We start from the raw sequence: 17270 nt of genomic DNA, 5'->3' as shown, positions 1-17270 counted from the left end.
GAACTTGCTTGTTGACCATGGACCCTTTATTCCGAACTTAACACTTTATATTTAGATGCCTCCAGGAACACCCAGGGAAATGCAGTAACAGCTTGATCTGTCATTTACCATTGATTGTGACTCATTTGAAATCGCTATTTTAGTTCCGTCTTTGTTAGTGCTGCTGCTTTAATATTGTCCAAATGGCTCGACTCCCAAAAGATGGTGTTATAACTATTAGATGTTGTGAGGGTTAGGAGAAAGAATAACAAATTAAAGATTCGCCTAAAAGCAGCAGAATAGAATGTTCACAGGATTTTTGTCAGTTGCTACAAATGCTTATTAGCTTGATTTGTACTTTGAATCTGTCAGTCACTTCTGCTTGATACCAAAGTGCAGATATTCGTGTTAAATAACACCCTGGCAGCTGAGATACTGACACCAGTGTCAGTAAGAAAAAGCGAGTGCTATTCCTCGAGCTTCATTGTAATGCTCAGATGTTTAATAAACTTGTAGAATATATAAAACCCTGAACATACAAACCGAATATTAATCTTTAAAATGGCGATAAAAATAACCATACAAATCTAAGCAAATGTGTTTCTTTAGTATTTTAGCTCCGGCACTGCAAACATCTGGTCTTCCATGTGGCCTTTTCAAACAACTTGCTTCAAGGACTTAGAAAATTAGCAGTTTGACTGCGGCTTATTTAGCTATTCTTTAATTTCTTTTGTTTTCTCCCACTCTCATTTTACCAACCCTTGCAGGCTTCACAAAGGAAGACAAGATGGAGACTGCTCCACATAGGCGTTTGGAGCTCTTCTCTCGATACTCACTTAGCTGCCGTTGCGACGTTAGGAGGTCTTAGGAATTCTCTCACATGAGATCACAGAGTTGGAGTTGACGGATTGTCATGTGTTTGGGGCTTTGTTTTCTTCTTCCTATTTTAGGTGTGAGTTTCAACAGTGTTTATACCCAGATTTGGAGAGTGCTCCTTCACCTAGCTGCTGACCCCTATCCTGATGTCTCCGACCTGGCTATGAAAGTCCTCAATAGTATCGCCTACAAGGTACGCCTTCTCTGTTCGTGTTGGTCTGTGAGGCTTTTGTATGTTGATTTGTTTCATACTTAGGCAAAGCGTAAGTAGGCTGAACAGAACAGATGCCTTGGAGGGCTGTGGTAAATGATCCTAGTTCAGTCTGAATCTGTTGCAGAAGGAACCTTTAATTCTCCAAGATGATTAAACACTCGTATGAACCCTTGATCATCAGGTTAAAATAAATAAATGGGGGAGGGCTTGGAATTGTTTAAGGACATAAATTAGGTACAATCCTTAGACACTAGGTCTTGTTTTAGAAGTCTACTTGTCTAGATCAGTCCCTGGGAGAAACCTTAAATATACTTCATTAAATTATCCGTTTGCAAACTGATCTAGATTATGCAAGTGGGACTGGCCTGCAGACTGAAGCCACAACGGCTCTCCAATCCAGGTGAACTAGTACATGTGAGTCAGCATGCAGACACCCCTGCCACTTCTCACCTCTCCAATCCAGGCCTAAACCACCATCCTCATCACATTTCATCCTCCAAGGATGACAAGATGTCCCTGGAGGCTGCCATCACTGCTGATCCAGAATTGCCAGCTTGGGGAGCTGTAGAAGCACCCACACCTTCCACCTGAAACAAAGCACCAGGCCACCCCAGAACATCTTCTCACCAGCTGCCTTTCCCCCTTCTCTGCCCCAGCCGATGGTATCAGAAAGCTAATCGAGCGCAGCCCTTCCCACATGCTTGGATTCCACCTCTCTAGTTGCTCTAGCATCAAGACCATGAGCCATCCCAATGCAAGATGGCGTCTCTTACTGATGATTTACAATGAATGACCCTAAATCTTTGCACTTAGGCTTCTAAGCTAAAGTTGCAGTAAGAGATGCCAGCATTGTGCACTACCATTTTAATGTGTTAGAGATTTCTTGCTTTTAAATCTGTTTTTCTCTTAAGAAAATAGTTCCTCATTTAAACTCTTTCATTTGCTTTAAGTATACATGTGAGTCAGGTGGTAAAGTCTGGGGTTTGGGATAGTAAATAATTGTGACAGGTGTGGGCAATGAGGTCAGCTTTTCCCTAATGATAGGGGTACATAACAAATTACTATGTTAGGCTGGAAATTCCACACTAAGGTGAAAAAGAAAAGGAAATGTTAAAAGATTCCCATCTATCTGCTCTAGATACATGAAGCTACTTCAGTGTTGCATTTTGGATGGCTCTTTGCAAAACAGTGTTAGTCCTACTGTGGGATTAAAGGGGATATAAAGGGGAACTGGATCTGCTTTTTCTCAACTATTTTTTCACGGCTTTCCCCCTTGCTTAGTGGAAAGAGATGCATAAATATTAATAAAGATGCAGTTGTGCCCTGCAGATGTCTTCACTGGCGCTGCTGTGGTTCTGCTTAGCCAGCAGGAGCTAGGGTATTTTCATCATTATGTTGTGATATCTGTAGTGAATGTTATGACTGGTTTGGTAAATTCTGTGTTGATTTTGAGATGTTTTGACCTAAATGTTTTGGTACTGAATGGAGTATGAAAGCTTAAGTGGATGGACATCGTGCATCTCATGCTCTGCTTCTTGACAGATGCTCTGTCCCTGGCTCTCTAAGGCAAGGACTCTTCAAATGGTTTTGCAAAATAATAGATGAAGCATTCCATTTACAAAGATTTTTTTTTTAATCTGGGGATGCTTCAGTGAGCACAACTTATTTGCTGTTCTTTGCCTCAGCCACAAGGTCAGGAAAGCATTTAAATATGCCATTTGTGCAGCAGTTCGGGCACCTGTGCAGGTAGCGGGCCAACTCCTGTGCGCTTTGTAGTGCTGGGGGCTTTGCCTTTGCCAGTGCCATCTGGCTTAGGTAGCTTCTGGAAAGATTTCTTTTTGTAGCATCTTATTAACAACCCTCTGAAATGGAAGTTAAGGCTTCAGATCCCGGGTTACGATCTGGCCTTCGTTCATTCCGTTACGGACACGGATGCCGCAGTGAGCAGCACTGTCGGGATTTGTAGCCCAGACCCCGCGTCTCTGCCGGTGTGAGCTCAGATAGATTATGGGAGTTGTCTGGCATGTAATGCCAATTAGTAGCAATTAAATTTCTACTAATTGTATACTGAGATCTTTCCTTGGTGCTAACAGAGCTTTGGTTGGATATAAATGGGAGCAGTCTGAATGCTGGCCACAGGCCCTTGGCCTCTTGCGTGAAGCTTGTGCAAACAATGCCTCTTCCATTTTGTTGTTATAGTGTTGAATAAAAACAAAATTTGACTTTCTTGCTGAAACAAAAATACTACTTCAGGTTAAATAAAGCACTTGGATATTCAGGTTTTTAATCCTTTCGGTCTAATCAGTTCAACATGAAAAATTCATGCAACAAAAGGCTTAATTTTGGAACCCAAGACATCTGAAGCTCTCTCATTTTAACATGACTGTATAAAACAGTGTGATCTGTGGGACATTACTTTTGATTGTCAGGGCTGAAGGACCTGAGCAAATTCACCATGGACTTATACTTCTGAATGATACGGATCAACTGAATCTTCATTTTTGGCGAACTAAATATTCAGCCTCAAAATGTTGCCAAGCTCTGTGCTTAAACACTTACAATTTTTAAACATATTTTGTAGCATGTAGGTGTTAGTCATGTAACTCAGTTCCCCCAAAGGATATTCAGACAACACCTTGAGTGTAGTGTGGTGTGAGAGCTTCAGAAGAAGTAAATATTATTAAGCTTTTTAATCCTCTGCTGTAATCCACTGGGTCAGTACTGTGAATTTTGTGACCCTGTGCAAAAGTTCAGATTAAGATCTGAATTTATAGAATAACTATTTGCAAGGCAAGATGCGAATTAAAAGCAGAATTTTTGTTTTCCAAATGTGCCAAGCTCTGTTTGATTTTCTAATGGCACCAGGAACGTAGATGTTGTTCTACAGGAGAACTCCAGTGGTCTTTAAATAGGGTGAGGGCTTTCTGAGCAGCCGGTGAGTAGGTTGCACAGGCGTGCATGCTTCCTGGATTGGAAATATGCAGCTTTATTTCAGAGACTGATTAGACATCGCTGGTTCCCTCACTGGATTGCTGCTGTGTTGTGATTTATATTTGTGATACGGATTGGAACAGCACAACTTTCCTTCCCAACCTGATCGTTAAAAAATCCAAAACACGCTTTTTGTCTGTATGAAAACAAAAAAGGACCCAGTAAGCAGTGTTGGCCCTTTTAAGATTTTGAAATGACAGTTAATTAAGGAAAGCTTGCTTCAACCCAGGTCACTTCATCCAGCTGTTTTTAATGGAAGACTTGAGGCTAAATCATCCTGGTAGTTATTCCTCTGCAGCATCCCTCCCTGGTACAGGCAGCATGGTCATTTTTTTTTTTTTTACTTGGAATCAGTTAGCAAAATTATGAATGACCATCTCCCCTCCTGAAAAAGAGGTGATTTGACTGATAGAAGAGCAGAACTCCAGGAAATGGGGAACTGCTGCCTCGAGCACAATACGCTGCCATGTCGCTGAACTGCAGCCCTCAGATTGTGTAGTGCTTCCAGAGGAGGAAGAGGAGGGAAGGCTGCCTGCCACGCTCGTCTCCCCGGGTATCCCTTCAGCGAGCTGCCCCGAGCTGGCCTTGTCCCTCGGCTGTGAAACGGGTTGGCCTGACCGATTGCAGGTGACGGCGCTCTGGTGCCGAAAATCTCCAAACTGGGCCTTCTGTGACTAATTAAAGCTAGTTATGAGTAATTATCATGCACTGCTCCCTGGAAGACCTCACTGCATTGATGAGCAGCGCTGGAGCCCTCCTCGCTCCCGGGGGCACGCGGGAGGTGATGCGCAGGGTGGGCCAGTCTCCGAGGAGGAGGAGGCCACCGTGGAGGCAGGCCAGAGCCGGTGGCCTTGCCCTGGCGGCGGTGGCACTCGCGTGCTTGGCGATGGGGAGCGGGTGAAAGCCAGCTTGCCCGTGGGACGGCAGGAGCTGCCCTGCTTTGCCTCTAGGCGTTCAGGCCAATATGGGGCTTCCTTTAAAAGCTACTCCAACATGTAGGAGCCATGTGTGTCACAGAGGGCCGAGTGGTGTGCAAGAGGAGGAAAGGGGTCTGTAAGCTGGTGGAAGATTTCTCTCTTTGTAGAGGGGCAGCTCGTCTGCGCAGCGCGAGCGGCGGGCTCAGCCCGGGGAGTCAGGGCCGATGACGAAGCTGCGTCTTCGCTCGTCACCAGCTCCTCCGGCTCGTGCTCGAGGCCTTCCCCGGGAGGAGGGGCAGTGCCTTCTCGTGCCGTTTCCGAAACGGTCTCTGCTGGCTCGTGGCTGAGCGCTGGGCGTTCGTGCCCCTCCGCAGCGGGGCTGGCCGTATTTCGGGGCTGTGAATTCCCTGCCCTCCTCCCGGCAGCGGGCGGGTGTTTCTGGCGAGATTGTCCTCTAACGAGCGCTGCGGGAGCTCGGCCCTCGTGAGGGGAGGTGGAAGGCGATGGGGGAGTCTCGCGTAGCTGCTGGGCTTGCAGGGAGAGCTCTGGTCTGCCCGGGAGTCCGGGTCCGGCCGCGTGGGCCAGGCAGGCCCCGGGGGCGAGGAGAAGCCCTCGGGGGGCGGGAGGGGAGCGGTGCGGCCGGGGGAGCCCTCGGGCTTTCGGTGGCCCGGGGGCGGCCGGCTGCCAAGGTCTGGTGCAGCTCTGGGGTTGTAACCGGCTTGGGGAGAAGGTTTGTGCCTTAGTCAGAGCCGTTGCCTGTGAGTAACAGGATACTTTCCGGTAAGTGTTTGCTGACTAAAAGTGGTAAAATGATCCTGGGTGTGGGGGGGGATGACTGCACAGGGGCTTTTCATACGCATTTTTGAACACCCACACATGTGCACTGCGATAGAGAGCTTAGCTCCATTCAGCCCCAGGTGTGTGACTTTATTAGCTAATAAATAACTGCCGTCGGTATTTTGCACTCGTGGTTGCTCAGTACCCTGGGCTTTTCTTCCCCCCTCCAGGCAACGGTCAACGCCCGTCCCCAGCGCATCCTCGACACCTCCTCGCTGACGCAGTCCGCCCCCGCCAGCCCCACCAACAAGGGCATGCACATCCACCAAGTCGGGTAAGCACCAGCGGCCGGCAGCCCTTGCGCCTGGGGACCGAGGAGCTGCCCGCCCGTCGCAGCTCGGGCGTCGCGGTTAGCGGCACCGAGGAGAGGAGCGGGCAGAGGTCTCAGTGGCTGCTTGTTTTAGCAGCGGTGAAGTGTTTAGAAACAGAAGCTCTGAGGATAGCTGGGAGGTTGTTCCTGTTGCTCCTTTTTAGGGCAAACAGGACCAAGCCACGTTAATTGTCTATGGATAATCAGAAAGAAAAAGCTAAACGTTGCTGCTGTTACTGCTGCGCTCTGGCCTGAGCTGCGTGGTGTCCACCTCTCCCGGTGAAATCTTACCTCCGTTTCCTCCACTCTCAGCTGATAAAAGCCACTGTTAGCTGGTGATCAACAAGCGATGCCCAGCTTTCAAGTGGAATTGAAATAATGGTGTGGGCAAAGCTGGGATTTGAAAATCTGGTTATTCCCCAAAACGTGCTCCCCAGGAGAAGACACCAAGCTTTAGATCTTGCAGCCCTATAACAATCTTGTACCAGTAAACATTATAGCTAAAAATGAGGGCCCAGAACTACAGAGGGGTTTTTTTAATGTTTTATGATGGTATTTTGTATATATGCAGTAAGATAAATCTCAGTTTGCACGTAAATTAAAATGCTTTTGTGTGGGCTGACAGGGCTTCCAGTCTCCCCACTGAAGCAGAATTGCTAGTCAGTGTGCTGTAGGTCAGAGATCAGGACTGTGGGTGTGACTGTTGCATACACAGTTCCCCCAAACTTAGGTTTTTCTGTGATGAATCTGGAGCTGGCTTAGCCAAGAGTCACTCTTGTTTTGGGGGTTGTTTGGGTTTTTTTTGCAGGGGAAGGGGGTGTTTTGTTTTTGTAGAGGAAACATGACAGTGAAATATAAACCATATAAAAAAGAAACAAAGTAAAAGTAATCTAATTCACATGCAATAGCAAAGGCAGTGGAACAGATAATGGTGATATAGCTAGTGTTATCATCTGCTGTTCATGTTTGATAGGTCAGCATTGCCTTTAGCTACGAGAGGGAGCGTTGAACTGTCTTCTGTTTATAGAAAACTGGGTTAATTCTCAAAGTTGGAAAACGTGGCAGGACTGCACTTCAGTGAGAAAGGCCAGGTTTCAGGGGATACATGTCAGACTGGTTTAAAAAGTGAGACTATGTCCCATGTCCAGTGTCATCTTCATCCTTTTACTCTTGTTTGATCTTTAGAGGGTCACCTCCCACCACCAGCACCAGCAGCTCCAGCCTGACAAATGATGTGACAAAACAGCCAGTCAGTCGGGACATCACATCTGTAAGACCTGCCAACGTAGGCAACATGGGGGTTCAGTATACCCCCCACTCCCACCAGTTCCCCAGAACAAGAAAAATGTTTGACAAAGGGCCAGAACAGGTAAATAAACTGTCCCTCTCAGCTCTGATTGCCTCCCCGTTCTGCTGGGCTTTGTTAGACATTTTGTTCTTTCTGTTTTATTTCCACTTATCCTTTGTTTGCTTCTAGCTGCTGCTACCTCCAGTTTAGCTTCCTCTAACCAGTAAAATAAAAATTGATTATTTTTCTTTTTCTTCAGGATGAATTTCACTTTATGGCTTTTGATAGGATGTTATTCACTTCTGCTGCTATGAAGTGTTTAATCAGAGTTGATCGTTTATTCTTCCGTAAGCCTTTGTCTGTCTGAGTGGTAATGCACAGTCAGATATGTGACCCTGAAGATGCTTTTTTCACAACCTCAGCAAAGCAAGGACAGAGGAGAGTAAAGGGGAGATTCCTCTTCCTTTAAGATTCCTCTCCAGAGACTGACAGATGCTCTGGCCCTGGAATATTCACCGCATTCACAGCAGCCGTGACCCATTGCACGCTTAGCAGCCCCTCTTCGCTGTGCACAAGGGAGGATGTAAGCCCAGGCTATTGCGAGGAAGAGCCAAGCTCATGGCAAGTCACCCTGCTGGAAAAGAGCAGATCAGTCAAGAGCTGTTGGGAGCTCTGGGAGGAATTTCAGTGACTCCTCTCTTCAGTGCCCAGACTAACAAGGGGGTTTGCATGCATTTTAGCATTTTAAGGCCAGTCATCAGGTACTGGGTGTTTTTCCATCTACAGAAGCATGGGCTGATGCAGTGCCTCGTAGAGCAGTCCTGTAATTGGCACAAGGGGTTCTGACTGTCACCTTCAGGTGACTTTGAGTATAGCTGACTCCAAGCACACTCAGACGTGCTTGTGGACATCACTTGAAGATAAAGGCTCTGCTTATCAGTGGTCAGTGTTCTTAAGGATTTAGTTGTCTGAGAATGGCTTTGTCTACCTCTTCAGAGCATTTCTAGGATCCTTCTGGTGCTGGCTTTGTGGATGGGAGGAAAGTGAAAAGGCAGATGTGCTCTGCTCTTTATGTTAAAGCACTAACTTGATGGAGGGAGGACATTGACCCTCCTTTTCTCCCTCCTGTGCACTATAAAAGGGAAAGATTCTCCCATCTCAAATGGTAAGACGTGTACATCACAGTCCACAGTACAAGTGCGCTGTATGTCTTTTAGGGATTCTAGCTACTGAGAAGTAACTGCTCTTTACTTAAATTGGCATTTCTGTTTTTCCTTAATGAACAGCTTCATGGAACTTTCCAGAGGTTGAGAGTCAGTACTTCTTTCTGTGTGATTACAAGAAAAAAACTTTTGAAGCCTTAGTAGGAGCACCTTCAATTTTCTTGGGGGTAGCAGCAATAGCCTGGCTCATATTTCTGAAAAACTGGATGAAAACTAGATGAATGGAGTGGTCTTTCCATTTTATTTTTGGATGTCTTATGCTTTATAACAAATATTTAATGCATATGTGCCCTTGAGCTGAAGCCTTGTCCTGCAGTGCTTTATCTCAATCCATCCTCACTGCTCCACCGTTTCTCAGGCAGATTCTTGGGAGACTGTGAAAAAGCTCATCCTGGGATTTCATATTTATGATAAACTAATGCTTCAGCCCTAATTCTTCTGGTAGCTTGATAACACCAGGTGCTGTGCAGAAGGGGTAGTCTCTGCCATTTCCGATGAGACCAAATAAGATAATGTAATGGCAATGATCTTAAAGATAGACATGCAAAATTTCATAACCTTGGCAATGCTTTTCAGCCTTTTTTCTGCCCAGTGATCTGTTGAAGGCAGTCTGGGTATTGTGTATGCCTTCTGCCCTTGTGAGTGGGATGAACACAGATTAACATCCTGTACTCTTTCTGGACAGACTACTGATGATGCTGATGACACTGTTGGACACAAAAGTTTCATTTCGGCCACGGTGCAGACGGGTTTCTGTGACTGGAGTGCGAAGTATTTTGCTCAGCCTGTTATGAAGGTAATTTTGTTTCCTGTATGCATGTTTTCTGAATCAGAGCACTGCAGCTCTTGAAGGCTGGAGTGCTGGTGTACTCGATGCAGGCTAGTAGAGGCTCTGCGCTCTTCGCATCCTTTTCCTTTCAGTCTGGGAGGGAAAGGAATGGACGTACTTGCATCATTCTGCTCTGCCGGGCTGCATAACCACTGCGCTTTTGTAAAGCAAGAGCACAAAAATCATCCATGGGAGCAGAAGAGTTAGTGACTGATGGGGCAGTGGTGCATGTCTAGGGAAAGAACCCCAGAAAAAAAACCCTGCACCCCATAGAGCACACTCAAGAAAGAATGTAAAAATGAGGAGATGTCTTCTAGTAGGTCTGGATCCACCAGTGTTGCAGATTGCTTGCACAGTTGTTTCATTTCTAAGGTTAAGTTTGGATATATATATTGAAAATTCCATTAAGTGATTTTTGGTGTAAAAGATGCAGTGAAGAAGCTCCTTTATTCCAAAAGGGGATGTGAGGGCCTGGAGAAGGAGAGGTGCTATTTTCTTTCTGACATTCTAGCTGAATTTCGTGACTGTAATGACGCTAAAACAAGCAGAGAAAACAATGTGAGTGATGACAATGTAATCCCAGTGTCAGCAGAACATATGCTCCACTTGAAGTTAGGCTTGACTCTGTACTTCAGTGTGACTTCAGAGCTGTGCCTGCATACAGGCCTCTTGTACAGACTCCTTTACCTCCGAAAGAGGGATGTGATAGTGGCTGGAAGTCTGAATGACTGCCTAGGAAAAACTTTTGAGCATCATTGTTGCTTTTTAAAGAAAAAAAGAGTACTATTATGTCAGAGAACGGGAGCGGTAGTGACAAATCTTCATTGAGATGTCTTTAGAAGTTAGTGTGTTCCAGTAACCCTAAGCTGGTTTTATGTGAGGGAGATGCACACTAAAGGCTTATTCCAGAGGAAAAAAACAGAGCTCTTAAGAGATGGACATAGACTGTTGATGACTGGAAACAGAAACTGTTAAATTACGAGACTCTTTGAACCAAAATTCAGGTTTCAATCTCAAGTATGAAATCAAAACAAGCAGTAAATCTTACCTAACTAAAAACAAACCCAATAAGGAGGGCCTCCAGATACCTTGGGATTCAGACAGCATAGATTGTGGCAGAACTTTCAGCTTAATTTTGTGGCGGTATTGCGGTTCATCTGAGTAATAATGCACAGTCTGTGTTAATGCTGCTACCTGAGCAACTTGGGTGAGATCTCAGGCAGAGCCCAGAGTGTCTGTGTCACATCCGCCTGGGCTAATATGGTGCTTTAACAGGGAAGGAATATTTTGGCTCTGGAGGTTGATATGTAACCACTGCATCTTCACAATCTGTGAAGAAATCATGTGTTTTATGTGCTGAAGTTTCTCCCATCCGAGGGTTGCCACTGAGCCATCTGTTACTGTTCCTTCATGAAACCAGTCTTAGGACATGTTAAATTGTTGACTGATGAAGTGAGATAATTATCCCTCTGTTTAAGGGTGTTGTAAAACTGGTTATATGGCAACCAGGTTTCCATGTAGCTTCAATTTCTTTAGAGAATCACCAAGAAGAAATACTGGATAGTGGAGTGATGGCCTGACACTTCCTCAGCTGCTAATGAAATTAATTTTTTTCCTGATATCATTAGCAGAGTAATTCATTAGGAAATATTTCTGACCCGTGGAGCTTGGTCAAGCTCTATACCCAGGTTTTCTTTGATCAAATGGATTTCCGCGTCTTGATTCAAGTCCAGAAGATAGTACAAGAAAAGGAGGAGGATCGTTTTATCTCTTGGTTCTTATTAAAAACATTTGTCTGCTTTCTAAGGAAAGCTCTTCACAATAAAGAGGAGTGTCTTTATTAATGTAATAAATCGTGGTAGATAGCCAATCAAAATGGAGTTTTAGTGTGTAGATGGGGAGCAATATTATATTTATATTAAACATATATTTAGGTTTAGCACTTCATGTGCATAAAATACAAAAATTACTTCAGGGGAGGAAAGAAATGAAGCTTTCCTGTGCTAATTCAGACAAGCAAGGGAGAGGGAGTCATGGAAATGGAGATTGAGGGCTTCCCTACACCACAGCCCATTCCAAAGGGTTCAGTGTCTTGCCATAAGAATTAAGGTGTCCCAAAACTGCATCCAAATACATATGGCATGTACAGTGACCCGTCTCTTCAGCTTTTACTAAGAATAGAAGAACAACAGTATAAGGACAGTAGCATGTATGATGGTGAAGATTCTTCTAATCGTTTCCATAAGTTTGTTCGGACTTTGACATTCACTGGTTGGGGTTGAGTTTTCTGAACATGGACTGTCCTCAACGGCAATGTTTTAGGTAAAGTTTGAGCAAAACTAAGTCTGTGTTTTCTAATAAAACAAGGAAGAGACTTGATTTCCCCATTACTTCTGTAAAGAAGCTTTAAGAGGTCAAGGATTGAAATAGTGACAGAAGAATGTTTTAGAAGAGGCATTATGGTACCAAAGAAGGAGACAGTACTGCTAAATAGTGAACCTCTGCAGAGAGAGTTTGCAGGAGGAACTCGCATGTTATACTGTACTAACTGGGAAATTGTGTGCGACTTTGTAATTAGATGGGGTTGCCTGTGTAGAGGGGACATGGAGAAGTCCCTCTCCTAGAGCTTGCCTTGGCATTTCTCAATTGCTCCTTATGTAATCAAGCAGGGCTGGCCTTGCGGGACCTTGTTTATCAGCTGCAGTTCTGCAGAAGGCTCCTTTCCTGGAAGTGCTGTTTCTGCAGCAGCCCTGACTGGCTGCTGATGTCTTTTGGGAGCTTCAATCTCATGAAAAAGGCAAAGAGAAAAACCCACCAAGTGCTGGTGGAGAAAGATGACATTGATGTTTAATTCCAGTACTTCATTTGGAGGTGCTGCCTATCATCATAAACAGGGAAAGGCAGCACAACTAAACTATTCCTGTAATGAATAAACATAAAATGACTGTGAGCGCATCCTAGTCATATATAATTTATGAATTTAGCTTTGCTTTGTAGACCTTGGTCTGAAAATGCTTTGACTGGAAAGATTCAGGGATTAATTTCCAGTGTAAACCATTGGCTCAGTTTCAAGGCATCATGCTGAATTTGTTTTATTGATTATCTAATCAAATAAACGTAGAAAGAAAATACTGCATTGTGAACTCTCAGCGTGCCAGGAAGAACAGATACCTACCACAGTGCTGATCTCTACAGAAGTCTTGCCCCTTCCTAAGATCTCTGGTGGCAAGAGGCTGTTCTGCTAGCCACGGGCGGCCTTGGCCCGCGGAGGCACAGGAAAGCCTGGCTGCCAGCTGTCAGGAAGCCCTGAGCGGAGGCGAGCGGGAGCCGGCCTCGGTCACCGCCAGCCTTGGCACGACGTGCGGGCAGGGCTGCTGAGGAGCCTGGAAGGTGAGAATTACATAAGAAATCCTTCCTGATGAATCCCAGCCTCGACTGCAGCACTCTGCTCTGTGTCTTGGCAGCTGTTCAGAGCGCTGATGGGGAAATGAGCCCTCCGTGCAATTGCTGCAGTAACGTTAACTGGGGAGAAGCTGTATTTACTACCGAAGTCTGCTGAATCTTCCCCTGCTCCCCTCCACAACCGACTGCCGTGGTGAGAGGGAGAGACAGAGTGTTAAAGAAGAGAAACTTCACTCGTTTTCAAGTGGCACCGCTTGGTGGGAGGTTTCAGAGTTGTAATTGGTTTCAGTCCGAGTGGAAGCTCGGAGGTGCTGGAGATCGCGGCATGTCGTGATGCCGGTCGGGTAGCGCTGCCCAGGACTCCCACGCAGCCCGGGGGCTCTGCTTGGAGCAGAGCTGAGCAAAAGCCAAAACGGGGCTGCTGTTTACTAAAAAGACTTTCTAATGCTTAAGCAGGAGCTGGCTGGGAGGGGAGACAAAGACATGAATGATGAGGCTGAGTAGTTAGTTGGGCGCAGTCTTTGGAATAATAATTTCTGCTTTTGCAGCCAGCAGCAGATGGGCTAGAGGTCAGTGCGCTCCGCTGCGCACGTGCGCTGATACTCACTCCTGTGCGTCTTTGTTGCCAGAAGCTCCCGCGTCCTGTTTTCTGTGGAGTTCGTGTTTTCGCAGATTATTGCACCCTCTTGACGGGATCAGTCATACGGCTCTGGCCTGTGGGCTGCGGAGAACGGGAAAGGACCTGTATTTTTCCATCATGCTCTGACTCTTTCTGCTCACTGCAGTGGTGGTCTAAGGGTTTGTCTGGTGAAAACCTTGTCCGTTGACCACACACGCACTGGTTGGTCTAATAAAATAACGTACCTGCAGACCGCGTCGTGCCTGTGATGCACTGAACTGTGTTGCGCTCCGTCTGTGCCTTTTCCACGTGGTGGTAGAGTGACTGGAGCAGAGTCGCAGTTCTGGTGTTAGTTAAAGGCGTTCACTGTGCGTTTGTGTGATGCTGTGAGTTTTGCCTTCCAAAACAGTACATCCAGCTTTGGAGCGCGCGGTACCAGACCAAAACCACCATGCCTGTGTGGAGTGAAGTACTCAACTACTGTAGAGCGTCTCTGACAGGCTATTTGCAACATTTTGAAAGGATAACTTTAATTCAACAGACTCGATTTCACTATCGATGTTGTATGTTTACTCTGTAATACAACTTTGAAAGGACTCTCAGGCATTTTTTTCCATTCCTCCTCCTGTTTTTTTTTCTTTCAAAGCTCCATGACCACCCCATGGTGTCACAGAATCTGGCCACGTTTCTTTATGCACAGACTCAGGCCCATTCATTTTTTCTTTAACTTGCCTGTTCACCAAATGCCAGCTAGCTCAGCATCAATCAGCTTAATGGTAACATTGGTACTGGTCAGAGCCAGAACCTGAGTCAAAAATGGAGCCACCCAAAGTAAGTATCAAGTGTTCAGTAAGTATATTTTGGGCATTTTCAGCTGTGAGCCCAGCTGGACCTGGGGAAAGCCAGACGACACACAGCGTCTGTGCAAGAACCCCCATTAGGAGTTCCGAGATGATGGCATCCACTGTCTGCAGCTCCTGTGCCATGGAGAACACAGATGTTCAGATCAGTTATACCAAAGCCAAGACTTTGAAATGTGCCCCTAGTGTTCCCCTACTGCAAGGAGCTGGATTGCAGCATAAATTGATACCTGGATTTCACCCCTTCATAACACAGAGATGCTTCTGGGGGAGCAGCTGGGACTCCCCTTTGTTCACATTTTCTGAGGAAGGAGAGGAAGACAAAGATGTCGAACAGATTATAGCGGAAGCAGAGGCCTCCCAAGAGCACATCTGAATTGCAGGCACTACAAGAAGATGCCCAGGCTTCAAAAGTTGAACAAGCCATCCCATGCCAGGTACAGACACTCATTCATTCTTTGTTGTTTTGGGGGGAGGAAGGAAGGGGTTTTGCTGGGAATCATGTCCATCTTTCAGGTTTGTCATGCTCAAGCAACATAACAGCAGTGCAAACGCAGACACAGGTACTGAAACAAAGAGCATTCCATGCAGGAAAATAGAGGCAGGGCCTTTTTCTCCCCTCATCAGTTGATTCCTCAGTCAGGCATTGAATCTCATTAATGTGCTGGGGGATTAATATAATCTACGTTTAGCCTGAGGTAGTGAAATAACCTCTCCCTAATGTTTTTCTGATATATTTACCGAGTCGACTTGAAGTACTGCCCTGCCCCACAGTTCCGGGTATCTGCAGGACCCGTGTGTGGTAGCAGTGGCAGGGCATGCTTGGCTGAGCTTCCCTTGGCTTGAATGAAGAAATGCTTTTGTTGACCTGCCATAACTGGGATCACTGTTATGTCCCCCAGCACAAGCATTATCTCCAAAATGGTCAAGGCAGTCATGAGCAGGACTGTGCTCTGCTATTTTCCTGCTTCCCATCCTCTGCTTAAGCTTGTCACAGGTTCTTCTCCCCTAGGCAGGGGTGAGTAAAAACCCCCTTTGTCTTCAGGCAGAGAGAGCATCCACCACCTTGCTACTTGAGTGTAGATCCAGCTTGCCATCCTCAGCAAACAGCTTTCTGCTATGTGCTTTTCCCTGCCTCATCCATGTGGATCTTTATCCACCAGCTTCAAGGATGCAATCTGGTCCAAATCTAATCTGCAGTCAGAGGTTGCATCCAAGAAGACAGAGAAGCAGTCTGTTGTTGTCAGTTCTGGCCTAGATGGGAGAGAAGAGCTTGAAGTCATGGGCAGTAATGGTGCCCTAATCTCTACCTAAGGAAACTGTCATAACCATTTAATTCCTTGTTTAAGGATTGCTGGATGAATGCAGAACTCAAGAATGCAGCAGAATGCTACAGTTGAAAGGACAGTAAATGTGCTCCAGAGATGATGTGCAGAAAGAAGAGGAGGTTTCCATGAGGAGAGAGGTTTTGCAATAGGTATGTGAATACTTACAAGCAAGGAGAGGAGACGACAAATCGAAACATGCATGAAGGACAGCTAGAGTCACCACATGCCACCGTGGAGCTGATGCATGCCTGCAGTGAGCCTGGAGTGGAGGCGATGCAGGAGCCTGCCCAGGTGGATAGCTAGAGACAGCAGTGCCTGCAGCCTTCTCAACTTACGGAACCTGCACTGCAGCAGCCCGCTTGCCGTGAGCATACCCTGCTATCGGAGACCTTGGCCCACAGGCTGCAGCCACTCAAGAACGTCATCTGATGGGTCAGTGGTAAAATGAAAGCAGCACATAGTTGCACACATTTTTAAAAGGTTCTGTATGTGTGTTTTCAAAAATAAATGTTTTGGTGGTGGTTTGGGAGGAGGAGTTGTGCTCTTTTTACAAGAAAACCTTGCGCTCTTGCTGCGTTCATTATGCAAGTCTTCACTTGCATTTCTGACAGTCTCAGGTTTGGGCTTTGGGTTGTTAGTGGTTGGACGTCTAACGGTTGGATGCTTGGTAGTTTATTGCTTCCAAAGCAACCGATATACATGGTCACAACATTACAAGGAGTATTGGAGGATTTCACACAAGCTAGCCTGCCAGAATGTCCCTAGTGACGCGTCACCGAGCTGGTGACAAGCTTTGGGTTGTGCCGGCCTTACTTCTCTCTTAGTTTCTTGCTCCCGGCATTCAGCCGTCCGCTCCTCTGTTTGCAGATGTTATGCAGAACGCAGCAAGCAAGTGGTTTACCGAATGGGAGACCTGCTTCTGGCAGCAAAACGCACCTGCGGCTTTTGTGCTGCGGCTTGGCAGAAGCCGTCCTCGTGAGGGGACGGGGAGCGGGGCTTGGACGGGTGGGCGGTCGCCAAGGAGCAAGGACCGTGTGGGGATCGCTGGTGGTGATGAGCGTGGCGTGACCATCCTGGCCAGCGCATATGCCTTTCTGCATCACTATTGCTGTTGGCTGGGGGCCTGCACCTCGTCTCTCCCCCACCAGCGTATTTTGTGGTACAGCCACGTGCCCCAAGGACACTTCCAGCTGTGCCCGAAGCCTCTCTCCCCAGACGCAGCCCACGATGTGAATAAAATCATGCTGCAAATGCAACTGCACTGCCAGACAGGACGCCGTCTCTGCTGGGCTCTGCTTGCAAAAAGCCATCCTGGGAAAGAGCAAGGCACAGACGGTGTGAGCGGGCAGTGGGGAGCGCTGGGAGCTGCAATGGGGGGCACTGGGAGCTGCGGGGCTGGGGACGGGCGGGCGGCTCACTTGGGATGCTGTCCCAGACCCCACGCAGGGCCGGGGTGGCTGGCCCGGCCGCGGGAGCTGCTGCAAGCCGTGCGCTGCGATGGCACGATTAGGGCTTGCTGCATTGCACATTTATTATCCGCTGATGCTGTAGTGCTCAGACTTGGTGATCAGGGAACCATACCCTGAGAGACCTCGTC

At 46.7% G+C, this 17270-nt stretch overlaps 1 protein-coding gene across 2 annotated transcripts in view; it reads left to right on the top strand.

Moving 5' to 3' along the window:
• Nucleotides 1-17270, top strand: part of RPTOR (regulatory associated protein of MTOR complex 1) — a 162733-nt gene that overhangs the window by 117452 nt on the left and 28011 nt on the right. For both annotated transcript variants that reach the window (XM_026112966.2, XM_026112964.2), the window contains exons 21-24: nt 930-1048; nt 5985-6088; nt 7310-7493; nt 9321-9431. In XM_026112966.2, the coding sequence (XP_025968751.1) occupies nt 930-1048; nt 5985-6088; nt 7310-7493; nt 9321-9431 (518 nt within the window). The remainder of the gene's footprint in view (nt 1-929; nt 1049-5984; nt 6089-7309; nt 7494-9320; nt 9432-17270) is intronic.

The sequence above is a fragment of the Dromaius novaehollandiae genome, chromosome 18 (assembly GCF_036370855.1).
Source record: "Dromaius novaehollandiae isolate bDroNov1 chromosome 18, bDroNov1.hap1, whole genome shotgun sequence".
In the NCBI taxonomy this organism is placed as follows: domain Eukaryota; kingdom Metazoa; phylum Chordata; class Aves; order Casuariiformes; family Dromaiidae; genus Dromaius; species Dromaius novaehollandiae.
This window is presented reverse-complemented; position numbering and strand designations above follow the sequence as displayed.